The 27,522-nt window shown below is 40.3% G+C and overlaps 1 protein-coding gene across 6 annotated transcripts in view; it reads right to left on the bottom strand.

The window, feature by feature from the left end:
* The window catches only part of ARID5B (AT-rich interaction domain 5B), a 118,966-nt gene that overhangs the window by 34,666 nt on the left and 56,778 nt on the right, over positions 1–27,522 (bottom strand). For 5 of the 6 annotated variants that reach the window (XM_068140098.1, XM_068140099.1, XM_068140101.1 and 2 more), the window contains one exon: positions 3,548–3,660. In XM_068140098.1, the coding sequence (XP_067996199.1) occupies positions 3,548–3,660 (113 nt within the window). Of the gene's footprint in view, positions 1–3,547; positions 3,661–5,196; positions 5,945–27,522 lie in introns of those variants that run through there. The other variant, XM_068140102.1, reaches the window with a different exon arrangement.

Genomic DNA, 27,522 nt, shown 5'->3' with positions numbered 1-27,522 from the left:
GGTAATTAAGTACTGCAGAGTGGATAAGCTGGGAGCACATGGAGATGGGCTCTAAGAAAGCTGACCACCTCCTACTGTGTGCTCCATCAGAGGTGTTATGATTCATGGCCAAATGGCCAGTGAACACCCATCATGGCTGAAACCATGTGTTTGTCTTCTCCTGACAGGTTACACACAGCACAGACCACTACAGACCTGCATTTTGGAGTTTCAATCAGATAACAGCTGAGGCGGTCAGAATAAACCTGCATGTCTGAGAGCATGCCAGGCCACCTGTGGTCACAGGAAAAGCATATCCTGGCAACTTTTAAACTAATTTCCCAGATCTTGCTGCACAAATGAAGTGAGAGATTTACTTTAGCATTTGCACTAGGAGATGTAATGAGTAGATTCACTGGGGGACAATTTCCATGTTTAACAAGTTAATCCCTTCAGCTCTTTGAAACGGTCAGATCAGCCAGCTTTAAAAAGCCTTACAGTGGATTTCTGCACACTTTGAATGAGAACGCTCTTTGGAATCACGAAGCAGGTATGACAAAGGTCATGCTGAAGTCTGCAAGTCCTCAAAGCCTGCCGAGCACTGACAACACATGAAGTATGAAAGTCTTCTGAGTCCTAGGAGTGTTTGATAGAAGAGCTTGATATATGCCTTCCATAGAGTGCTCATCCCACCTCAGGAGATGGCCTCACATTCTTCTGACTTGTATTCCCAGTCTGGGGGAAACACCTCTGGCATCTTCCCCAGGATGCAGTGACCAGCAAGAAGATCCAGAAGTAGCACATGAAAGACCTACTTCTGTGGGCAGCACCTCCAGGTCCAGAACCACATTGCCTGTCCAGCAATTGCTGTATTTTTAACAAGCCACCTACATTAGAAGTTACTCAAGAGCTGTTCCTTCCCAGTCAAATGCTCTTCTGTGCCAGGTAACAGAAAAAGCATACAAAATGATCTGCTGATGGTTCCAAGTAAACATGCCTAATAATAACTAAGATGCAAGAAGGTAAAAAGTGTTCTAGCAATTGGCAGCTGATAACACAAAATTCAAGAGGTCATTACAACCACGTGGCTTGTGTTGGTCTTGACAGGCTCAAAAATCATGGTCTTCAGAATGCCAATTCTGCCATTTCCTGACCCAAACTGTACTGTCACCGCATCTCCTTTGAAGTCATCACCACACCACACAAGAAATAAGACTGCTGCCAGACAGTGGGTGCCATGAACTGAGGATAAAAGCAGCACAACTTCTGGTCAAAGAAATTTTAGCTGGAACAGGAGTATGATTTGGACTGCTGCCAAACTGTTTCAGCATCTGACACAAGTGGATTTGTACCATTTACACCAGCAGTATTCACTCTTGCTCTCTGCAGAGCCATTGTCAGCATTAGACAGAGATGGAGCATGGATAGAGGGGGAAAATCAATGGTGAGCCTAACAAGGAGCCTAGGATGACAACATTCAACTGTTCCCAACAATGAGAAGACATAGGTGCATCTCCATTCCCCTACCTTTACCAAATACACCTCCCCTCCTTCCCCAGAAACCCATGGGCAGGATCTGTACAAAGTGCAATCAATCCATCTGCAGTAGATTGTTTTTGATTCACTGTCCTCCTTTTAGTGAGGTATATCCACAGCCCTAAGACACAGAATGATGTGAAGATCCACAGTGAAGTCAGAGTAACTACATGCAGGGACACTATATCATCAGCATGTCTATTATTTATAATAAAATTAAGCTGGCCAAGATAATTAATGCTATTAATATCTGCACAATGATGAGCATAGTGTGACTAGATAAATAGGTGGAATTACTTGTCATCTGAAATATCCTCCCATCTGACTAGTAGGGCAAACCCAAACATAAACAGAGAGGATAAACAGTTTAGTATGAAGTGTTACTGCTGTTTTTAATTATCTATTATGTATGTATCAGGTTCTGAAGAGGTAGAACGACTCATGCTACAGTCTGGGGTGCTTTCATGCCATGGTCAATGCTGCAGTTTGCTGGTAATATTTAAACATGAAAAATTACTTTAGGAAAGGGAGAAGTGAGGCAAATGGAGACGTTTTCACACCACAGAAAAACCCGCAAAAACATTCAGACAAACTCTATGGTATGTGGCAGGACCCTGCAACTGAACACACCAGGCTCCATCGCCTGTTACCATGCCTGTCTAATACGATAGTACAGACTCCAACTGAGCACAACAGGGCACAAAAAGAAGAGAAACAGTGACTTAAGGGCAGAGCTTCATCATGAACTTCAGCTTCTTTTATCATCATCAACAGAAGGCACAATTTTAACTGAACTCCTAGGGAGGAGGAGGAGGTGGAGGAATTTAATTTGCCTTCCTATGAGAAACCGAGAGCAGAACACTTCCACTTGACCTCTTTAACCTCCTAATCTCCCAGAACATTCGCTGCATACAATACCAACACAAATGGATCTATAGATTCACTGTATTTCCTAAAGAGATGGTCATAACAATGGAAATGCTTTTCAGACACACATCCATCTAATTTATTGAAACACTAGATTCAGTTGGCCTAAAAATTCAGCCTATGCAAACCTGGCTGGCTGTTTAGCTTAAAAGTACCACAGTGACAAAGTTCTGCCACAGATAAAAATCTACAAGTATTGCTTTAAGTAATTTTCCATCTTCACATCTTACAGTTTCAAATGAAATCATCTTGAAATGAGCCATTTCTGCTTCTTTAAAATAGTTGCTTGTTTTAAAAGAGAACCCCACATTTCTATTTTAAACCACACAGACAACAGAAAGTAGGATGTAAATTACATGACAGAAACTCCATTTAAAAATATTTAAAGGAAAAGATGCATGCCCAGAAATAGATAAAAGATTAAGCCTATAAAAACCAAATGAATGATCCAATTTTTACTTTCAGCATGGGCTAAGCACTGCAACACGTACAGAAGACTCTAAAACCACACACTATTCAGCAAACCTTGGAACATGCAACTCAGTATTAAGTATTAAGGAAACAGTCCAGATTTTTCTTTTTTTAAGCTTACATACTGAATTTGTCTTCATTTATTTTTTCCCCCCTTTCTAATTTAAAAGAAGTTGAGACCTTAACATCAGGGTAATGTCATTCGTGTGGGCTTCTTAGAAACCATTACTGAAGTGGCTCTAGTTTCATAGTCTGTTTATCTTCAAACTTATATTTAGAAGTACATTGTAACAGGGTGAGCTGCTCCCAGGTTTATTTTTAATTCAAAGATACTGTCACAAACTATGTTTGTGTGTCACAGAATGTGAAAACTAACACTAGATGCCAAGAAAGCTTAAGCACTACCAGTTACCAACAAGCTGATAGCATTAGATTTTTAAGGGATTATAGTTGCTGGTAACTTTGAACACAGGCATGACTTAAAGGGAATAAAACTATTGGGAAAAAAAATTACATTTATCTCCCCAAGAAAGTAAGTTGCATTCTAAATTTGAAACAGCACACTGGGAAACAAAGGCAGGGCTGTACCTAAAAAAGGAAAGTGTAGTGAAAAGAGTATTATTAAGTGATTTACCTTGGCAACAGCTTTGCTTTCAGAATTATTGTTGGAATCCTTAATGCCATTTAATGAATCTCTTCTCTGTGGGCAAGGCTTCTTTTTGCGTGGTCTGCCTTTAAGATTTGGCGCTGAAAATTAATGGAGAACAATTTAAGCACATTGTCTTATACTGGATTCTTAAACAGCTGAAAGCATAATAAATAATTCCACTATGATCAGTCACAGAAATGTACACATCTGTCTACAGTAAATGCTTATTATGAGATTCCATCCTCCATGAGTTACATCTTGACACGCTATGCATTTCTATAGAATATCCCCCAAGGCTAATCTATTCTACTTTCAGAGAACTAATTAATATAAAGGCAAACACTGGTCTCCAAAGGACTTGGAAAGAAAGCACAAACATTTCTCCATGGGACAAAAAAAAAAAAGGAACAAAATAGAATATTAATAGGTAACTTTGCACTGATCAGCCTCCTGCATTTATTATTTCTAATTTTCAAGTAAGAGTACTAGATGCTATTTCCAGCTTTGGGAAACATCTGGTTTTGGAAATGTTCTGAAATACTGAAATTCCTTACAGCTCCAAGAAATGTTTATATATCCTGTCATACTTGTCAAAGTTCCTCTAAAAAAAAAAGTTTTTCTTAAAAAATCAAAAACAAAATAACAAATTACCTTCCAGTCCTGAAATGGATAAAAAAACCCATAACAACTAGTTCTGGAAGTTGACAAGTACTGAAATAAGTGATTGATTGTTTCATAAGGGTAACGTACCACACATACAAATTAACATGAATCACTTTCAGTTTTGTCCAATTCTTAAGATAAAACAGCTCTGAAATAACACGGTGACTAAATCCTGGCTGTGCTGAGCCATATGTAAAATGTGATATGGATCGTCATAAAAAAATATCAGCCTTATCTTTCAATAGTGATATTACAATATAAATTATGCTCACACACAGAAATAATAGATGAAGCAGATGTTTGCTCATTATTATGTGTCCTGCCTGCTTTCAGATTTAAAAATCAGCCTCTGACTACTATGGAAACATTTAAAATGATAAACAATCATTAACTAATGACTGTACCGAAGAAGATAATTTCCTTTAAACCTTTAATTTCTAGGTAACCATTATTTTCATTACTTAAAGGGATGATTAGAACAATGTCAGAAATCTCAACACCACAAACCTCTTGAGTGCCTTCTAATTGTTTCTAATCTTACATTTGTCACACAGTAAGCCAGTGGTTTCAGGACATTTTACATTTTAATTAGTTTGCAAACACAATAAAGGGTGCTAATTTGATTTTATAGTTTGAGTAACAGTGTCATATTTGGTCTGCTGAGAGAAAAAGAACAAGCTATGGGCTTAAAACCTAAAGTCCAAGACACATTCTTCTTCTTTCCCTAGCACTGGCACACAGTAAATATATATATATAACACATTTTATATATATATATATACATGCGCAAATGTGTAAGTCCACAAAAGTGTCTCTATATTAACATGTTTACCTCTCTATTGAAATATCTCCCTCTATCTATCTCTGGTGAAGCACATTCTGCTTATTGAAAAGTACTGCAGAAAGCAATTCTGAAATTGTCATCTGAGGCTAACATGCAAAATCAAACAAAGAGAGAAAAAAATTATTACCCATTCCAGTCGACAAACATCTGCCTGATTTATATCTGTACTCATGAATGCTACAGCATGTGACTGCACACTACGTCGCTGGAAGTCTCGACTTGGTGTGGATGTCAGTCTTACACAAAATGAACACTAAGAGCATTTGCTCCGTGCTTACAAATCCCCTCCCCCAGCTGCTCCATTACTCATATAAACAGAGATGAGTGACTTGGCGGGAGCGTGGGATGAGCTCTGAGGGCTCCAGTGCCGGCTGCCAGACTGCCAGCTCTGGCCACGCCACCCTGCCTTATTTATAAACCCTGTTCATCCCTCTGCCTTTCAGCTCTTCCTGATGCCTACTTTTTCTAAAAAGAAATGTTCCCTCAGGTTAGTACACCCTGGCACATGCAATAAGACAGCAACCTTCGAATGAATGGATCCCCCCACCTGGTCCCCCCAACAGCCAGGGAGAGTTGTGGTTCAGCTAGGATCAAATACACTAGCACGTGAATGACCTTTCTTTTTTTTTCTTAATGAATAAAGAAAGTAGTTCAAGGCTTAATGTTTTCCAAACATACTTGTTATCCTGAGTTTTGGCACTGTACTTTGTATCACGCTATAAAGCACTCCTAATGTTTTGCTAAAAGCTTTAAAAGCAAGAAGGCATTTGTTCCTGAATTCCAGGTATATTGAGCTTGCATATAAACACTGTTTGAATTGGAGCCTTCCATGGCAGAACTGGCACAAACCCACTCTGAAAAGGGGTATTAGCATTCTTCCCATGGCTCAGGAGCTGCAGCTGGGAAGGTCTGTCTGTAGCAGACATGAGGACTGTCCCACACACCCCACGGTCTGACATGACTTGAAATCACTTTAAGCCATTCCAGATCAGATGCACAATAAACGTGAAAGCAGCAACAGGAATTAATACCAGAAGAGAAGGTCCTTGCCTCCAGTATGTACTCTATAGAAGAACAATTTGAAATAGTTCCAGTCACAGCTGAAACAAAGGCATTAACATTTTCTCCCTAAATCATTACAAATAAATGCTTTATTCAAAGATTATTTATATTTCAGCTATATCCATTTTGCTCTCTTCAGCTAAGAAATATGACTAGAACCAAAGGAATAATTTTCGAGTCACATACTTGTTCTATTTTTTTTTTTTTTTCCATTTCATTTGCAACATATCCATAAGCACACTGTGAATTTCTTGAATTTGTTATTCCTAATTATTTTAATGTAATTTTACAGACATGTTGTGACTTAGTCCCAGTCAGTTTTCCTGATGACACTGCATGTTCAGCATGTACCGGACAGCTAAGTGAATATCCCATGCTTTTTTCTGCTTGCTGGTGGAGGACAACTTCTGGCATGACTACTTGAGAGTATCTGAAACAATACAACTTCTTCACTTGTTGGTGCATATGGCTTTCAAATTCATTTTCTAAAAGCATTTGTGGCAGTAAGACCTGATAACTTGGTACAGTCCCAGAAGGTGAGAACATAAGCAAAGGAAATAAAAGTTTAAAAAAAAAAGTTTTAAAAAAGTTATTTTTTTGCTACCTCTTCAACCTGAGTGCCTCAAATGGGAGTATGAGAGATATGACTTATTACCAGTTTAAATACTGTAAATACCTTTTTTCCCCCCTGTGCATTGGACAACATTTACTTTTGCCAATTTGTGGTTGTTCCCCCCCTTTCTTTTTTTGCTTCCTGATGTATCTGAAAGGTGAAAACTCAGCTACTGAAATTTGCACTGGGACTCTTGATGGGCTGCTGGGAACTTTTTTTGACTACACTCAAGTATGATTCAAAGGATCAGTATTAGCACAACACAGGTGCCCTGTATGGTTGAGGTTTGGGATGCAAATCAGAACATTCCCATGCCATTAGCATGTCACAATGCCCTGGGAGAGCAGAGCTGCTGTTGTTCAAGGCACAGTGGCAGGGAAGGGCATCAGCAGAGATGTACATCTTGTACAATACAAATGGCCCATACCTCAAGTTCAGACCTCTGGAAGAGAAGGGTGTTCATCCACTGGAAGCCCACATACACCTCTGTTTTGCTGACTCAAGAGTCTCTTCTTGAGATTACAGTGAGCCACACAGGAAAGGTTCAGGGTTAATGCTATTCAGACCAGCTAGATGTTTCTGTGAAGCTACAGGTCCTCTCTGTTCATGAAGCCATGAAAGAGCATCATTACTCAAACATTACTTCTTCCTCTCCAGCACTCTCATGAGCCTCTGCAAGCATAATGCTATTGCAGGTGATCAGGAGAGGGCCAGAAGGCAAAGATGCAGACAGCTGTGCCACCCACCCATTCAGAAAATTCACAAGGTTGTGGCCACTGCTCTCCTGCCACCGTCACCCTCAGCTGCTCAACTTCCAGGGACACTGCTCAGCAAGACATGGGAAACAAGATTAATTTCTAAGCCTCACCACCTTGTACAACTCCCACTCTGAGTTAAACCTGAGGATAGCAAGCTCTATGCAGGGGAAGGAGAAATTCCCAAGAATGAGATCCATGGGAGCTGCTGAGGTCAGGCATGATTAAAACACTATATATGGGGGGAAAATGTAGGCCACTACAAGAAGACTGCACCTCCAGTAGTTGGTCACTTTACCTGCATCCCCAGGATGAAGAGGTTGCAGGTGCAGGTACCATCTACATGTCAACAATCAAGTTGGCCTTACTTGAACCATGTCCATGCTGAGAATGCAATGTACTATGTACACACAGCCACTCCTAGATGCATGTCAGTCAAAAGATGGCTGTGGTTTGGGGGTAGTTAACCTCAGCAGGTTATTTACAGTAGAATTATCTCTTTTTCAGGAGTCTGATTATCATTAGAAGTCCAATGAGTTCAACCCACCCTATAAAACTGTTCTCTAGATACACATATTTTGGCTGATGTGAAAGTTGTGTTGTTATAGGAAGGGTGTTAAAAAAAATAGTGGCCTTCACACAGCTGAGGTCAACCCATGTTGGAACGTTGTCAAAATCAGTGGTGTAGCCAAGAGTTTTTAATGAGCTTGGAATGCATTACCTCATTTGTCATACCTGGATCACTTACTCATGCTGAGTCCAAAATAACCTTGGACCTTGTTGGCCGCTCAACAAACCAGTAAGTAAACATTACTGTACTCATGCCTAAAACATGCACCTTTTTTTTCGCTCGCTCCATATTACTTACTTTAGAGAACATCTAAGCCATTGTAATGCCCATGATCAAAGTTCTTGCCTTTTCCAGGCCTCTTTGATCTGCGTAACTATTTCCTGATATGACTTTTGATTTTGACTTGCTGGTACTCTGGTTTCTCAGAAACATTTCAAAAGTGGAAGAAAAAAAAAACTGAAAAGGAAAATAAAAGGGAAGGACAGCCACTGTTGTATTTCACTGAAGAGTGAACCAGGATAGTTGCTCAGTACTGCTAATGCACTTACGACTGACACTGCCAAGCAGGTTCTGACTGCCTGATTCTTTTGCAGCCATGTTTCTGTCCTGTAGAAAGATTAAGAGAAAGGAAGGAACAACAATATTTTTGTCAACTGCAAGAATAGGACAACACAAACAATATCCCAGCTAAGTCTGCAAAACTAACCAGGACCATCAGCAAAGAAGGGCCAGTGGAAGATCTGAGGTTACTATTAGGGTGGGCCTAAACAGTCAGGTGAGCTCTAAACATGAGAAGTGGGAGTGCACCACACTGAGGTAATCACAAAGCTGGAATTAAGGTGGAGCACTGGAAAGTGCAAGAAGTTAATAAATAGGAATGTATTGTGGTGCTGAGGTTAGACAAGAAGTGGGTTTGCACAAAACAAGCTGCAGTGCATCAGCTAAATGCATCAACAGTCTCTCCTCCCTTTAGGACACTTCACAGAGCATCTCCTCCCAAGTTTCCCTTTGTACTGTGCCAGTCCTTCCTACCTCTTCCAGTTTTCACACACGCACACAAAAGCTGCAATACCACAATGCTTGGCCCTAAGCTGCAAAACCAGCAGCAGGTACAGAGCAGATGAGGATACTTTCCTTCTCAGGTAGGTGTAAAAGGCAGGATGCGTCAGATAACAGAGCTATTCGTGATCAGGTGCCAAACAGAAGCTGGAAGTGGCATATGGAGGTGCCTGGCCAACAAAGTCAAGGCGAGAATAGTGGTCCCTGATCTCAAGAAAATCCGTGCACTGACCATGTCTGCTGGCACATGGCAAATAGCTGGTTCATGAGGACACTCCTACAGCAGCCTGGCAAAAGTTAGGTCTTGGCCAAAAATCATGCTTAAGTGTTGCACCTTTTAAAACGTAATGAATAAAAAGTTAACAGTTTTAACGGTTTTAACATTTACACCTCAAGGGGGCTTCTGGAATTCTGCAATATCTGAAAGGTAAGAAAAGCATATTACTATATTTAAGAACAAGTCTCAAAAACTGTTCAAAGGTTAGTTAATCTCACATACTGTTCTTGAGTCCCAGCTGCTTCCTCGATTTCCTCATTGCCTCCATCGCTCTGTTTTCTCTCCTTCACCTCATTCCCTTTTCTGAATCCCAAGTTCAGGATCTTACATTTAGTTTATTTTTCTTTCACCCCTGAACATTTATTTAAAAGCTTCTGCCTCCTGGAAACAAGGTCAGAGTCTGAGGGCCTGGGGCATTTATTGCCTAGGCACACTGAGGAGAGCTGGTGAAGAGAAGCAAGTTGCAACCAACCTAGTATTGCATCAAATGGTCAGAAATCAAAGTGGCTGAAAGATAAAGCAAAAGAGCAGACTACATTTAAAAACTCAGACTTTTGTTTAGGAAAAACTAACACCAACTGAATTTCAGGAAACTCTCTACAATGGAAGTCTACCATCTACCAACAATTAAAGCTCTCCTTGAGCTCTGTAAGTTACATAGCTTATCCACAAACACACATCTCTTGCTGCACATAAAACAATTCAAATATTAAAACCTATTTTTACCAGACATTTTGTAAATGCCAACCCTTGTTTATTCCTTCCCTTATAACTGAACATGTCAGACCTGACCTGCAAACTCCAGAGCATAGCAGCAAACACTAAGAATCCATGCTGCTTTCTAGCCCCCATGGATAAAGAGCGGACTTGTGCAGCCATTTCTGAAAGTTTTGTTTTGGAAACGAGATATCCCATGCTCCATGTGGGGAAAATCAATTTGCTACCTCTCTAAAGAAAACATTCCTCATTTGGAAATAAGTAAAACAGACACTTCCTTGTGTGGATTAATGTGGAGACATATGACTTGCTGCAGACTGTTGTTTTGACCCCCCTCCTGACCAGACAATCTCTGAAAAAAAGCAAAAAGGTGGTTAGCTTTCGTGGATTACAGTTCAGACTAGCATTGCTTTTAATAGAAAAGTCTGAGGCATTGCAAATATCAGGCTGGCCATTTATGCCAAATTTTAAATGTTTTTCATTTCTATGGAAGATGTGGACAAGATTCAGAATGAGGCTTGGAGTCTTGTTTTCTTCATCTCAGTATGGTTGGAAGTTAAGATTTTTGCTTCATCTGGGCTTCTTTATGTCCTGCTGACTAATTTGGGTTTAAAAAAATATAACAAAACAAAAATGGAAAAAAAGTGTTGGTTGGGGGGGTTTTCTGGATAAAAGCTATACATGTGTTAGAAATTATAAGTGCAGTAAATTGAAAAGGGAAGCTAAAAACTCCAGAGAAAAATCTATGCCTGACAAATACATGACACTTAAGCAGACCTTAGAGCAAATTGAAATAATAGTAATAAAAAAATCCAGTGTAGGCCTGTTACTGGCTACAGATGACAGGATTGTTATTAACGATTCAAAAAGAGGCAGAGGTGTTTGGTAAATATTTGTTCCATATTTGCAAAGAAGCCAGATGATATGCTTGGAAAAGAATATAATTAAAGCCAGTCAATTGACTTAGCTTTACAGAAACTAGATCTTAAAACAACAGGAAAGAAAAACAAACAAAGCATCTTGTTTTATACTTTCAAAACTACAGGCTTGGCTACAGAAACCAGCTGAACACATTAAACTTACCTGCCTTTCAGTAAGAAAGCTGTTTTAAGACTAGATAACACTTGGATTCAAAAAACAGCACTACAGAATTTTATTCAAATATATATGAAACGAATTAAGAATGGGCTAAATGGTGGAGCTAAAAGCAGGCATCAGTGGGTAATTTCCATCAAATGGAAATATTTCTGGTGGAATTCCACAGGGGTTGCTCTTAGCCTTGCTAGTATTCAAAATTTTCCTCAGTGAAATAAATACAAGATTGCTGACAGTAACATTCACACAGACACAAGGACTGGCACAGTGCTAACACTGAGTCACACAAATGAGTAATCAGAAGGGAAAATGGACCATGCAAACACAATGCTCTTCAGTACAACTCCAGCATGAAACCCAAGAGCAAGGACTAAAGGTCCCACTGACTGAGGCCAAGGGTGACACTTTGTAGGCCACTCCTCAACTCAAGATTCAGCCTTCCCTGATGGGAAATGCTGTGGCCAAAGGGAGGTCTGCCTTCCAAGAAGGATGTCTTAATAACTCAAGTTGTACAAATGACTGCCAAGTGACTTCACCTGGGTAATAAGAGTGCTTCAAAGGTGAGAAGAAGCTGACACTCAGAAACAAGGAGGAGTAACCAGGTGTGCCTAAGCACTGCAGTTCACATATTTGACCTACTGCCAGTATATGGAGGCATGCATACAACCAGCTTCAGAAGACCTTTCACAAAAAGCCTGAGCTAGACACAAGCTGGTGTGCACAGTGCAGAAAGAAACACATGCAATTTGAGGGGCTTTGTCAAGATACCAGACTGGAGCTGGGTGTCCTGTCTCAGCCACAGCAAGGGCCAGGGCCAGGGCCAGGGCCAGGCTGCTGCCAGGAGAGAGTAGCTGCTGTGGGCGGCTGCAGCAGCCTGGCTGGCTGCACAGAGGAGGCGTCCAGCTGTCTGGCTGTAGTCCTTGTTCAAACAGCTGTTTCCCTTCTCCTTCAGAAAAAAGGTGGTGAACTGGATGAAAGCGTTTGCTGGTAATTTTGGCTGATGAACCACTACTTGGGGTTCATACCAGAATAGATGACTCAGTAAGTAGTTGTTCTGGTGAGAAACTGCACGAGTATGGGATCAAACACAGTAAATTACTGTGCTATGCAGGACAAGGAACATGAAGTGCTGTAGCCCTGATTCAGCAAAGTACATGCCTAACTCATCAAGACCTGGATCATGCAAAAACCTCTGATGACCTCACTAGAGCTATTCACATCTTCGAGGCTGAGCCTGTGTTAAGCACTGAACATGACAAAGCCAGTATGACTGACTCTGTCACCAATGGGAAAGAAACATTCATGTCCTGAACAAAGAAATCACCGTATCTCATCATGAAACACCATGTGCTTGGGCAGCATCGCACAATCAGACATCAAGCTTCCCCTTCTCTCAGAAATCTGCAGTCAACCTCTGACCTTGAAACCCTCTGCCCCTAAAGGTCACCTTCTGGGATGCTGCACCTGGCAGATGGGGGCTTAATTTTCAGTAGGAGGTTCACAGCAATACTCAAGTAGTACGTATCTGACTTCTCCAGGGGGCAAAGAAGACAAACAGGAAGAGTGGATGGATTATGTAATAGCCAAAACAAAAGCAGCACAAATATGGTAGCAAGGAATGAAAATGCACAGCAAACCCATGCAAGTCAGCCTATCTCATCAAAACTCATCAGAACACCCAAGGCAGACTATCCATTAGAGTGTGTTAGAAAATAAAAGGCAAGTAAGAGCATACAAATATTACAATTTTCTTTCACATTTTTTTCTTTGCTCTTGGTCACCTCACTACGAACTAACCACATTTTTTTAGGCATAAACAACCTGCAGGAAGACATTAGTAAAGTGACATGCAGAAACTACAGAGTAAGCTGCCCACCGATGCCTGCGTTCAGCTGCCACCACAACAAGCACTACACAATGCGTCAGGTGGAGACAGGGGTATCAGCTATAGCCTAAACCCTGATCCTGTTCACAGCTCAGGGTCATCACCAACTTCACCAGCAGCAACTAGCTTGCCAGGCACCCTGTCACAGTACACTCAGCCATAAAGACGTTCAGGAATAACTGCTTCCACAGAGAGGTTGGACAAAGCACTTGCATCCCTGGGGACCTTCGTGCACCTGTCATAGCACTCTGATGCCTGGGAGTGGAGGTGAGCATTGGTGAGCAGAGGAAGGATCTGCACTTTTCTGCCAGTAGACGCAGTGATGAAACTCCAGTAACTTTGTCAGGTTGTGTACAAGTAGAAAGGTAATCTGCATAACCACCAAACACCCCCCCCCCCCAAAATGCTTGGTTCAAAGTCGGTAAGATCATGAGTCCAGTTTAAGAGAGTGCAAACTCTGTGATCTCAATGTAATCATCCCAAACATCAACACAAACAGAAGCAAGCGCATCTCTGCATTACAGCCCTGGAAAATCTCTAGCACTCAGAAAATCCAAACAAAACCAAGCTGTATTCATTGATTTATCTGAGCAGGGCAGGGTTTAAACAAAATATGAAGCTGGTTGTGCAATATTCTTTCATAGTCAATACTGGCTCTTAGGAAATTATCTGAGTGAATTAAGTGGAGAGACTATTAAACAATTTACACACTTCCTTGTGTTTCAGTTGTCTAATTATAGCTGTGTTTGTCTCTCCCCACAGAACTGTTGTATACCACATGGTATGCATATTTCAGCATCCAGCATTATTAACTCATGACCGACTGTCAGTTGATCATTATCTAACACATGGGGTCTGCAAAAAAAGCCTTATTTGGGCAAAAGCAGGCTTCTGACCCACTCCTGTCATATTTTTCCCCAGAACTACTTCAGTTGGATTATTATTTGCTGTCAATGGAAATTCAGAGGTTACGTATGTGAAATCTGCAGACAGGAAAATAAATCCTTACTGAGTTTAAACACTTAGTTGATATTAAAACCATCTCCAGCTTGGTTGGTTTAAAGAAAACTCTCAGTTGCCCTCTAGTGTCATCTGGCTGCCATGCCAGGCAGCCTGCCTGCTACAGCCAAGGTCACAAAATTTAACCTGATTTCATGTGACGAGATTTACTGTATGTATAATATTTCTTATAAAAAGGTGGTGGTGGGGTGCTCTTTCCTGATGGAAATTTCAGGCCTTGGGCCTCTGGAAGCCCAGAGCTTGCATAATGTTTACCACTGTAATTGCGGCTCAGGACACGTGGGTTTTATGAGTGAGAATCTCTGAAATCACTCTGCGCACTGCGCTCCATAAAGTTCATTCATAACTAAAAATAGACCAATGTACAAACTGATTTAGCATTATACCGAAGCTAAGGAACACAGGGAGTCTGTAGAATTCCCTAATATGGAAGAGAAGCTGAGTTTTCAAAAGCAGCAGTTTATTTGTTTCTGAAAATGGACAACATATGTAAAAGATTTAATATACAGAACCAGGTGTATATATAGCCTAGATCTTCGTATGTACCCATTTTCATTCTATATAAAGACTTTATACAGCCTGAAACTATAAATTTAATAATAGATTACTAAATTAAGTCTGCACTATCACTTCATAAAAAAAATAATTTCAATTTAAAATACAGCTGTAGGGGTTTGGACAATTTCCTGCATAATAGAGGCCCATCCCTGAAATGTAAATAACACCGGTATTAAAACAAGTCAATCAGGCACATCAGGAAAGAAAAAACAGTACATGAAAACATAAATGCATTTTCCAGCCTATCCTAAGTAAAGATGCCAAACCTTTATTTTATTTGCTTTGATAAATCACTACTGCTTCAGCTGGATTTCCCTCCCCCCTCCCCTGAAAATGTCCTGTTTTTCCTAAAAGAAATCCAGGGCTGATTAAGCCTTCACATTCTGGATACACCAAGACATCAGGGTTTTGCAATAAGAATTATTCACTTCTTTCCTGTGTACCATCAGCATTCCTAAAATACTGTTACTGTAAAATTAAACAGTGTGCTCTTCAGAAACTCATGACCTTGCCTGCTCTGTTTTTTTCAACTGTAATTGTGCAATTTTAAAATTATTTTCTTTTTTCTCAATGCCTTTTCCCCAAACAAATACCTTTGGTAGTTAAAAAAGAACAAAACCAACTTTTTGTTTTGGTGGTTGTTTTGTTTGGTTGGTTGGGGGAGGGTGTTTGTTTTATTTTTGCTTTTTGAGACTTACAGGCCACCTATAACATTATTGACTGACTGCACAGTAAAAGTCACAGAATGGCTTAGGTTGGAAGGGACCTTAGAGATCACCTACTCCAACCTCCCTGTGATGGGCAGGGACACGTCTCAACTGGACTTGGCTGCTCAAGGCCTCAGCCAAACTGGCCTTGAACACACCCGGAGAGGAGACATCCACAACCTCCCTGGGAAACCTATTCCAGAGTCCCACCACCCTCATACTGCAGAACTTCTTCTTAAGATCCAGTCTGAACATACTCTCCCTCATCTTCAAACCATTCCCTCTGGTCCCACCACCAGACGCCCTTACGAAAAGTCCTTCTGAAGCCTTCCTATAGCCTTCAGGTATTGGAAGGCAGCTCTAAGGTCCCCCCAGAGTCTTTTGTACTCCATTCTGAAAAACACAACCTCAGCTCCCTCAGCCTTTCCTCATAGCAGAGATGTTCCAGCCCTTGGATCATCTTTGTGGCCCTCCCCTGGACTTTCTCCAATAGTTCTGTGTCTTTCTTATAACAGGGACAGCAGAACTGCATGCAGTATATAGGTGGCGTCTTACAAGAGCAAAGGGGCAGAATCACCTCTGTTGACCTGCCGACCACGATCCTCTTGGTGCAGCCCAGGATATGAACATTACTTTATTTGGTATATATCCTAATTTAATTATAAAGCTTTCTCTTAATTTGACAAGACTGAAATACCACAAGAGGTACATATGGCAACTCAGAAAACATAATCAGGGAAAAATAACATTTGAAAAGACAAATTATTTGATTTGCATACACAGATATTTGTAAGGCACTACCTGAATGGCACCTTGTGCTTCCTCTTGCTCTCACGGTGCAGCTCACAAGCACCATCATTGCACTTCCTACCCCAGTGTTGCCCCTTGTTGGCTACTGGAGGCTTATGCTGGCAGCGCCCAGTGATGCATGTGATGCTGTGAAGAGGAGACATAGCCCTGACAGGCAAGGAAGCAGCAGGGAGGTGCAGTGGCTCCAGCTGCACATGCTGCCCCAGCATCCTCACTTTTCAGAGGAAGGTTCTCAGTCAGCTTTAGCCTAAGCTGGGGTCCCAAAATACTGAAACTGCTACTGAAATTATATGGGGGGTATTATGGCCTCACTTGACTGGGTTTGGTCAGGGCTACACATCTAGTGGCTGCCCCTGGCTCTCAAGGAATGGGAAGCCTGCAAAGTTTCCAAACCTGATGACCAGAACCTGGGATATAACAAGATCAGCAGAGGAGAGCAGGAACTGGGGAAATACTAATACTGACCTGTAGACAGTCACTGTGATAGGGATGTGACTGGCCACCGAGCCTAGCATCAGCCCTGTGCTGAGGCTCCCCTGCTCCCAGATCTGTATCTCAGGAGAAGGATAGGACCTCTGGCAAGCCACTGCTCCCCCTTGCCTGCAAATGGGTGTCTTGGGCTACGTTGCTCTTTAGTGTTGCACTGTATCTAATGTTGTGCTCTGTGGGATTAGGTTGATGGAAGAATATGGGAGACTCAGAAAGGTCACAAACCTTGCCTCACAGAACAGCAAGAAATTTATTGACTAATGCTGGCCAGTCCCCTCCTCCTGACAACTTCTGAAAGGGCTCACACATTGTACAAGAATCCTTATCCTCATTCCAATAAAAAGATTGCTGCATTCCCAGATTCATCTGCTTTGCCTGCTGATGGATCTAGGTTTTTCCTAGAAGCCTCCCCATCAGCCACAGCCTGACACTGCTTTGTTTAGGAATTCTGACAAAGTGACACAAGCAGCCAAACCTTTGTATAACCAATTCTAAACACATAAAAGCAGCATCAAGACAAATCAGCACCTCTCCTGGATTCCCAAGTACACTATTAAGTGGACTTGGACTTCAGCAAAGGTGATCATGAAGATTCATTGTCCCAAGAGATAAATATTGACTGAGGAAAAGGAAAGATCAAATTGGACAATATTTACTTTAGAAACGCTAAATCTTGATGCTATAGAACATACACTTTGAATCCGCTGTCTCTGGAGATCTTCTCATGGCTAAGAATTTCAAAAGCATGATCTTCTCCCCTCTAAAATTCACATTTAAAAATGAAACTCACACACACCTACTGCAAATAGGAAGCTTTCCATGACTATGGCCTCAGCAAAAGGAACTGTGTTGATTTTCAAATACTAGTCGCTCAGTTTGCACACCGAAACTCCGTAGCCCTGACCTCTGAAGACATGAAGTGTCAATGTAATGACACTATTTCAGACTATCACAATCAGGAATTTCTTTTTTGGTAAGGATTAATGCACTTCTTCCTCCCTCTGTCTCAAATATCTGTAAATTAAGGAGGAAACTGTATTTCATGCTTCTATTTCACATAAGGAATTACTCTGAGACAATGCCAATCAAGTTTTGGGGGAGTGACGATCCTATGATTTACTGTGGCAAGTATAGTAGTCCTAGTATTTATTTAAGGTTTCAAGTTTACTGTCCGATTTCTGAAGATCATCTACCATGTTTTTCTCTCTGAAGCCACAGCACTATGGACTCTTCTTTTCACTGACAGCACTGTTGAAAACACAAATTCCAGGAAATTTACAAAAGCTGATTATTTTGAAGATTTGTGAGGAAGGAAGACACTCCATCCTCTGGCATTTCAATAAGGTTATTCACTGAGATCCTTTGGCATCTTGATATGACCATTCAATGACTAGGAAGGCACCAACCCTCAAACTCTGTTCATTCAAACGGTCTAACATGGTGGGTGAACTCCTATTTCTAACCTTTGTCTTCACTAAACAGTTGAATATAGCACAGCTTTGTTGCAATCACCATGGAGATCGGTTGGTTTCAAATTAGGCACAAACTGTTTGTTTCCTTTGCTATTTTTATTGTGTTTTAAGCCCATTATGCTCCTCCCATCCTGTCCTTTCTTTGTCTTTACTGGCAAATCAGAAAATCTTACTTTATTGGGAAGTTAAAACCTAGTCTTACTGGTTGGCAACTAGTAAGACTGCACAGTCGGACTCACAGATGAGATGACACAGAATGTGGGCTTTGGTCTCATGTCTGCAATGACATGGATGGACAACCAAGGTCTGCCATGAGAGACATATTATCCTGGATAACAGAGGATTCAGTATGACGATGGGACCTTGCAGCAAATAGCACGGGGAACTGAGAAACAGGAGGACTAAAGCAATGGGGAGTGGGGGAAGCCAGACTTCAAGGCTGTTTAGATTACATGCAGAAAGCAAGTAAATCTAGAAACACGAAACCAGCTGCAAGTGTTACTCTTCCACCAGGCAACAACTGGGATACTGCAGCCAGAAGCTACTGAGCATCCTCTTGCCATGAAAAGGGTACCACCAAAAGCATGAAGTTGTTATTTGACTCCCAAAGATGCTAAGTCTCTAACAGAAGTTCCTTTGGAGGCACAGAAAAAGACACAAGGACCGATAGTGCTGAATGTAGGTTTCCCACAGCCCAAGTCAATGGGCTCCCTGTGCCAAAAATGCAGCAGGCTGGGATCTGACAGTCCCAAAGATGCAAATGCCAAACGCAGTCTTTTCCCACAGTTCTGTGACAGGTACATTGCTGCCTTTAAACCAGCATCAACTCTCCACTAAACCATCCCTCTTCCTCTGGAATCATATGCAATCTATAATGTGAAGCTTAACTTTAAATTCAAAGACCAATTAAAAGAAATAAAATCAATGGAAGGCTTTTATGAAACAGGAGATTGATCTGCAGCTTAAAACTTCCAGTAATGTAATATTTTAGAACTTTAATAAATAATGCTTTTATCTTGATTGCAAAATAATACCCTGCCACGAAAGCATAGAGCAGAGGTAGGAAACTGTTCAGCAAGAATTAGAATGTCACACTTTGCACAGAACAGAGCATTGCAATTATTGGTGAAACACATTTTTCATACTTGTTAACACAAAATTAACAATTACATACATCAGTTAATTCTATAAGTGCGTATCTCTCAGAGTACCCATTAGTTAACCGTGCCTGGTTCGGTTTTAATATACATGCAGGCTTTGCAGCACAGGGGGAATGTAACCATGAGAGCGCTGGCACAGTAAAGCCTGAAATGGCAAGTGCTATTAAATTGAGATGCAATCACACTGAAAGGGAAACATTAACAAACAGCAGACAATTGAGAAGAAAATACAGGGCGCTTGTGTTCTAATACATGTGCTTCAAAACCTTATATAACTAGTCATTGTCTAGTTCATCTGGCCAGGGGCCCAGTTTGCTCTATGCTATGCTATACTAATTTTATAATAATAAACTGTTACACAAGCTTTATGCAGTCATGCATATGAAGAGGTTGTGGAAGACATTACATTTTATCTTTCTAGCAAAGACACCATCTTGAAATTAAACAAAGCCTGCTAGAAGTATGTAAAAAACACCAAGTGAGTGTATCATTAAAAAAACAAAACAAACAAAACCAAACCACCAAACGCCAACAAACCCCTCACAAAAATCTCCTTTCCAAAATCCTCTTTTTCTCCTTTGAATATCACCTTCACATTATGCATGAAAGATGAATACCACTAATCCTGTAATACAATGCAAGAATCTGCATGTTCCTGGACTATGTTAGTTTGAAAACAATCAGTGATTTTCAGAAATGTAGGTTTGGGGATTTTTTTTTTCCTTCTTGTAAATACACCTTCTTTTTCTAAAAACAAGGCAAAATAGTTTACAAAGCCCAAAAGAATGCATGGAATTACTGGGTTTAAAAATCTTTTATGTTATTTGTTGCTTTAGCATGAACCAACATGAACCACCAAGATGCTTCAGTTAAAGATTTATCTGTACCACAAAACATTTTTAGGATAGCAGTTGGAAAACATGGAGGTGAGAGAGATAGGGGAAACAAAAAGCATACACTGTATGAACCAGATACGATCCAGAAAAGTAATTTCATATGCCACATCAGTCTATGGAATTGTCTGAGAATTTTCTACTGGACATTATTTCCAGGTTCAAAACCGGCTATATTTAGTCACTGCCCAGTGCCAGAAAGCACTACCAGACTATAGGATCACGGCATATTTTAAGTTTGATATCTCAGCAACCATCAAGGCCAGAAATAAATACCTTTTATAAATCAGAAAGAGTAATAGCCTCAAACCTCCAAGATATATAAGGGATTTTCTTCACCTCTAAGTCATGAAGTATCAAGCTCAAAAATCACATGATTTTGATTACAATTGTGTGTCTGCTATGTCCTGACTACCCCCTACATATTTTGATTTCAACATTTTAAAATGTAATCTAAAGAAGTCCTACTAAAGCTAGCAAACCAAAGTTTTATGTGGGGCCCCTGAGGCACTTCCACATGCAAATACCACCACCACCACCACATACCAAAAGCAGAGCCAGCAGTCAAGTGGCACTGAAATCGACGGGTGTAGGAGCAAACCCTGAAAAGCTTTAATGCCAGATTCTAATCTAAATCACATCACTGCCAATCCAAAGTAATTGACTCCTGTGGATTTACATGAGTGGAAAGGAGATTGTAATCTTGCTCTTTACCTTTGAAGTAGAGATGGTCATAAATCCGATTTTTTTATCCAACAGGAAAATGTCAGAATTCCATCATTTCCTTCAAATTGGGGCACACAGTCAAGAAGTTCTGAGCAAGACTAATGGACAGTTCTCAGGCACTTTAATTTTGATGTGTCTAATCAACAACCGAAAATATTTCTGTAGATCATAACTCTCTTGTCTTAAATGGCTTTGACATTAAGGACTGCCCCACTAAACTGCAGGTCCCACAGACAGTGTTCCATATTGAGCACTGATCAGAGAGCACCCTGAGCTGCTGCAGCAGTGTAACCATCAAGCAGATTGCAGTGTAGCACCAAGCCTTGTCTCACAAAAGCACCAGGCACAACACATGACTACACTAGCATCATTGTGGCAGAGCCATCCCCAAGAATACATCAGCTCAGCATGATAAAGTTCAGTCCTTACAACTGCAGATCAAGCATTTAGTTTCAAAGTTTCTGATGAAAAAAGAAATACATGGATAAAAGACCAATGTCCAAATAGATGTACAGTGGCTGTTACTGCAGAAAAGATTTCCAATTCCTTCAGATGGTATCTACCAGCACTAAAAGCATCAAGGACTTGACTCAAAGTGCAAAAACCTCCTGTGAGGTAAAAGTTATGCCAGAATGAAAATGCAAACTGAGAATACGTGGGAATCACATGGCATTGCTAGAGAAGGGCTGGAACCAGGCTCCATGCAAGGGGTATGTCTGGTGCTTAGTCCATGCCTGAAAACCTCCACCAAAGGAAACATGAATCTAACTCATTCTCTAACTGTAGATGGAATGCAAGACAAGGTGGTAAAACTTTCCTCAACCATTAAGGAGTGTTTGTTGACTTTCTACAATTCATTTGAGCCATTGTTACATTGTTTTGGTCTAGGCTTCTGAAACTAAGAAAGTCCAACTGACTGCAATGGATTCTGGCTGCGCAACTTATCCCTGCATCTGAATGATGAGCAAGTTGGAGCTCATATTTGTTACTTTGGGACTGTCCAATTTTCATGGATACTCATGTTGAGATCCAAAGAGTCAGCTGAGTCCTGATGCCTTCCCCACCTCACCTGAAATGGGAGCTGATGTTTCTGCTCATTCATCTCCACTTCCTTTGCTCGCCTGAATATTTCTGATGGTTGCTAGGCAGCTATTATTGAATACATGCATGAGGCATTAATTGTCTCTGCACTTTAAAAGAGGAAAATTCTTTAAAACTGAGGACACTGCCATACCAAAAATAGGATATTTCCTTTATGAGGGGCAACTCTCATGGCTGGGAATGTTGATGGCTGCAGTCTGTCAGAGGCTAGATGAGTCACCGAGATTACTCACATGCAGCGCAGCACAAAAGAAGTGTTTTAGAAGACCTGACTTTATTATAAAGTTTTATTTTAAATGAAGTGCTTCAGATCTAGTTTTATCTTCTGATGGTTGTCACTGGGATATCATGGTCCAGATTTTAATGAAATCAATGGTGTTGGATCGAGCTGCTGTTACAGACAGCATAACAACTTACTGAGCCTACCAATTCACTACCTGCTAAATCCAAAATGGCAGCGGCAAGTACTCCCCTTCGCTACACTTCAAAGAGATGCTGTAGTCTCACTGCTGATCCTAAGTGCTCTGTGCAACTTACCCATAAATGTGGATTTCATTTTATAGAGTCTTTTCTTTTTTCCAAAATACATTCCAATGTCATGATCAAGACAGTAAACACAGACATCCATAAATTGACTTAAACTTCTAAACTAAACAACTGCAAGGATTTGCAGCTAGGTAATCTCTGCGTTTTTGTTGGTTTTGTGGGTTTTTTTTTGTGTGTGTGTGTGTGTTTTGGGTGGGTTGTTTTTTTTTTTGGTTGGTGTTTTTTGGTGGTGGTGTTTTATAACAAACCCATCTCTACCATAACTAAACATTCAATACGTACATGCATTCATCTTAATTATAGGTTGCCTTCAACACCAAAAAACCTCTGAAGAACCATATATTTATTTTTGTTGGCAAATCAGCAAATTATTATGGTTCACTGCAAAATCAGGATGCCATAAAATAATGAGGAAACTATACTGCTGATTTTGAACATGGCATTCTGAGCTGCTAAAGACCCTGGGAATTATCTTTTCCATTTTTCAAACTTGTACTCTACCTCTGTGAAAAACATGTGATGGGACATAGGCTCTTCTCAGGAATATTCAGCAGAGGTTTCTAAGACCTTAAGGTGAAGATGAAGTGACTGACTTAATCACCGCAGTGAGAAGCAGGATCATCAACACCTACTTAAAGTAAACATGCCACCCCACAGCAAAGACCTGTTTTCACTGGGAGTTCAACTTCTACTACAGGTGCAAATCCAGAGTGAAACACAGGAAGGTGATGACAGAGTTGGAAGGTTGCACAGTAATTCTCTGTGGAAGCAGCAGCATCTGTGAATGTCATCCATGTTAGCAGGATGATCTCCATTAGCCTTTTCACATATTCTCTTATCCTTTCTATGGGCTGAAACTGTTGATTTCAAGTAAATTCCTCCTCTGCTATTACTCACTTGTTGCTAACACCTGATTTTTAATTAATATGCTCTTTAGGGTTATTACACAAAAGGTAAGGTGACTGGAGACATACGTCAGTTACATTAAGTCTGCAGATGATCTGGCAGTGTGTCACTACACATTTAAGTATGATGCTATTGAGTTACACTTTCTATACTTCAACTAAGGAGACAGCCCTTTGTAGGAGTTATTAAAGTGGCCTAAAATTCACCATATCCAATTCTTATTGAGCTGATCTTCCCAGCAGAGGACAGGCGAGGGAGGACAGGCAAAAGACGAGACAAGAGGAACGTGCTGCTCTGTCAGTGCTCTACGACAGGCAATGGCTAACAGTGGATGGAGACTGGTAAAAACCAAGAGGACATGGGCTATCAATAGCCACCAAGGTGGACCAGTGGACACACTGATGCCTCACTCCTAATGTTCCAGATTTTTCTGTAACCCTGTTCCTCAGCCTCCAGTCCACACAGAACTCTGCCTTGTCTACTTCAGAGCATAAGCACATTTTAGAAAGGTTTCTTCTGTTGTATGAGAGACAGAAGATCCAGCACAATCTAGCCTTTACAAATCATACTACATACACACTACATACACTAACAGTTTTTAAGGACAGAATGCATTGGTAGATATTAGCACCTTATTTACTTTCTGCAAATATTGCTTATACAACGTCAGTGACCACTGTATGAAGATAGTATCTTTTCCCTGAGTAAGGTTCAGGTCTTTTGGAAAGCAATCTTGATTTAAAAGATTCAAGCAATAAAGAATCTGTCACTCCAAGCTAAGTTGTTCCCATAGTTAATTACCCCTCACTGCCAGATAATAGCTCCTTGGTTTCAACATTAATTTATCTGTTTCCACTTTGAAGCAGAAGGTCCTGCTATGTGTCTGTTTGCCAGATTAGAGAGGCTTTTACCATTATAGGTCTTCTCCTCATGGACATATTAACAGATTGCGATCAGGTCCCTTCGTTAGACCTCTCGTCCATACACCAAACAAATTGACATTCTCTAGACTTTCACGTGAAAGCAAGTTTTCTGTGCCATGAATTGTTTTTTGAGTCCTTCATTAACCCTAGCTGGTATTTCAATATAATGTGCAATATATGGGCATCAGAATTGGGCAAAAAGCTGAAAAGGGGGGGGTGGGTGGGAATTGCTCTAATAAACTCTTCTTCCATGTTCCTCTGCAGCCCATAGCTCAGAACAGTACATTTGAGTATTAGTACAGCAGTTATCCCATGAGATTGTATCATACTTTTTGCAGAGTGCCATCATAATTTGACTGATTTACCAAAAATGTTAGCTCTTAGGGGGGGTTGATAATGATTTCCCGCAGTGATCCATGTAGCAGTAGTAATGCCTCTTTATTTCTTCTCACAATTCCCCTGCTTATTCATCTAAGAAATCAGGTTTGCTCCCCTACTCTGGTCAACTGGTTATCTGTCATTACTCTCCAGTAATTTATGACATTAAGACCAACACAGGCAGCCCTGCGGCACAAGGCTTGTCTGACCACTAAAAGATCAACATATGGCTATATATAATACCAAGGCCCAAACTTCAGCTGAAATGTAAGCTCTCACTTGTTTCACCAGCCTTTGGCCCATAATGGACAATAAATTAATTAAAACACACTACAAAGTCCTAATTGCCAATGATAAATCTACTAAAAAAGCAACTTCCCCCCCCTTTGAAATTTGCCTTCCTCTTCAGTACTTAGACATAAACCCAAGGTCCTACAAAGAAACTACCAGCATCCATCAGCTGGAAAGACAGATGTTTACACCATAATGCGTTGGTATCTTCTCCAGTGGACACAAACAAAAAGCGATTGCAGAGGTCTCTTTATCTGCTTGCATAGACAATGAACTAATTCACATATTGTCCATGATCTGTCTGACGAGGTTTCTGAAGATGCTGACAGGCAATGAGAACCTCCTCAAACAGCACTATTGTCAACAGAGTGAAAAATCTCCCCTCTGGATCACCCTTAATGCAGTCACTTGATTTTAGAGACAGAGAACTAGAGTAAGAATTTTAATGCCCTATTTTGCCTCTTTTGCAATTTGACTTCAAAACAAATTCACAAAAACCCAGCCAGGGAATTTAAATTCTGCAGAAGTCTCACCCACCAGTAATTACTACTGCAGTGTTGAAAATTTTAAAAGAAAACAACCCCACACCCGAACAAAACACGATTTTTCAATTAATTTTCTTCCTCTGATTCCTCTCCACATTGCATCATCTCCCAATTACTGTGATTTTGCTGAGTGTGCCAGTTTTTTAAAGACACAGCTATAAAATGTATGGACTAATTGTTGAGCAGAACTGAAGAGCTATTAAAACTGCAATAGTACAGCACTTCCAATGGTAGTCTATTATTTCTACATGATTGGTTTTGTACAGTCTAACTCATGCAGTGAAACTCTTAGATAAATTAACTCCTTCGTTTTGACATAAACATCAAAGGGAGAATTAAAGGAGAAGGAACACTACTTTCTGCTGCTATTTATGATATACTGTTCATAAACCCCTTGCATCTTCCTGAAAAGTTACAAATTACTGAAACTGAGGAGGCCATTTGCTGTTTTATCAAGTCCCTAATACATAAAATGTGGCTCCAGGACTATCTCATTTTCCCATTTCATGTTTCCTTGTCATCTGCATGGTAGAGCATGTTTACAGAACTTTGTAACTATAATATACAATTCAGTCATTTCTAAACAGCTCTAGAAGAGTAAGTCTGAAATGTACACATTTTAAAGATTATTTAGTGAACACCAAACCCTTTCCCAGCTGCTTTAAATTTTGAATTTCCCAATAAATGAATAACATACTAAAAAAGCAAACAAGACATGACATTATTTAGTCTAAGTTTCTAAAATGGCATAACATCTGTAGCTAAAAACAATTTTAAATAACTATATTTAACTGGAGCAGTGTTCTATTATTCATAGCTCATTTTCCTTACAGACCAAGGGTTTTAATGTGGTATTCAAACATTTCTTTTAATTGTTTAGTCCTTCCAATAGCCAAACTGTGGCAAAAAAAAAATTAAAAAAGGGAAAAAAAAAAATCTTCACTCATATCTTTTATATATATTCATGTGACCAACCCATGATCTCAGTTAAGTGCCACAACTGTTCATTAACACACATCACAGCCCCCCAGTCAGCACTGTGAGCTTTGAAACCATGCCAGAAGCAGGGGCTCAACAAATGACACTTTGACCTTTTCACTACTAACTTCAATCTTTATTAAAATCTCTAAGACATCAGCTCTGTCTCCCTCTTTTACCATCTTTTATGTGCTCCTGAAATACCTAATATCCATTCATTAAACGGGAAAGTTTGCTACACTCTTACGTAATGATAGATTCCCCTTTCACTTGCAATCGCCTTGTGAAATGCCTTTGATTAAAAAAAGGAACAAAATATCCCTTCCCCCTACCAAACAACTCTAAATTCAGATTGCTCACTCATTTCCAGGGAAATCAAGCATGCTGCCTAATATTAAAAAATCTCACGGCATCCAGGCAACTTTAGCTCCATTTTATGTTCCTTTTATTAAATTCCAACTTAGCAACACAGGAAATGCTCACCCTGCTTTTTGCTTGCTTTTTTAATTTCACATTTGCATCTTCACAGCCTGAGCATTTGTGGGGTATTTTTTTTTTTTTTTTTTTGCCAACCAGGGTTTCTGTTCCCTACAGTAGTCACCAAAATCAGCAGTCCCATGGAGGAAAGTATAGCTGGAGACAAATAGAGGCTTTGATCGTATTTATGCTGCTCAAACATAGATTGCGAGGGAAGAGAAATCAATACTTCCCCCCCCCCGCTCTTTTTTTTCCCTAGCAGTAATTAATTACACATTAAGAAAAAAAATCTGAAAACATTCACAAGTCATTTATGCATTTTCATTCTTTGTCAATTTTCTGGCATAGCCTATGTGTTTCATTTCTGGCTTTAAGTAAGTATTGGAAAATATGCATAGTATTTGGAACTGAGGAGAAAGACACATTAATTTGAAGTTTG

This window comes from Melanerpes formicivorus, unplaced genomic scaffold (genome assembly GCF_026170545.1).
Source record: "Melanerpes formicivorus ecotype bairdi unplaced genomic scaffold, bMelFor1.0.p_v2 SCAF_6, whole genome shotgun sequence".
NCBI lineage: Eukaryota > Metazoa > Chordata > Aves > Piciformes > Picidae > Melanerpes > Melanerpes formicivorus.
This window is presented reverse-complemented; position numbering and strand designations above follow the sequence as displayed.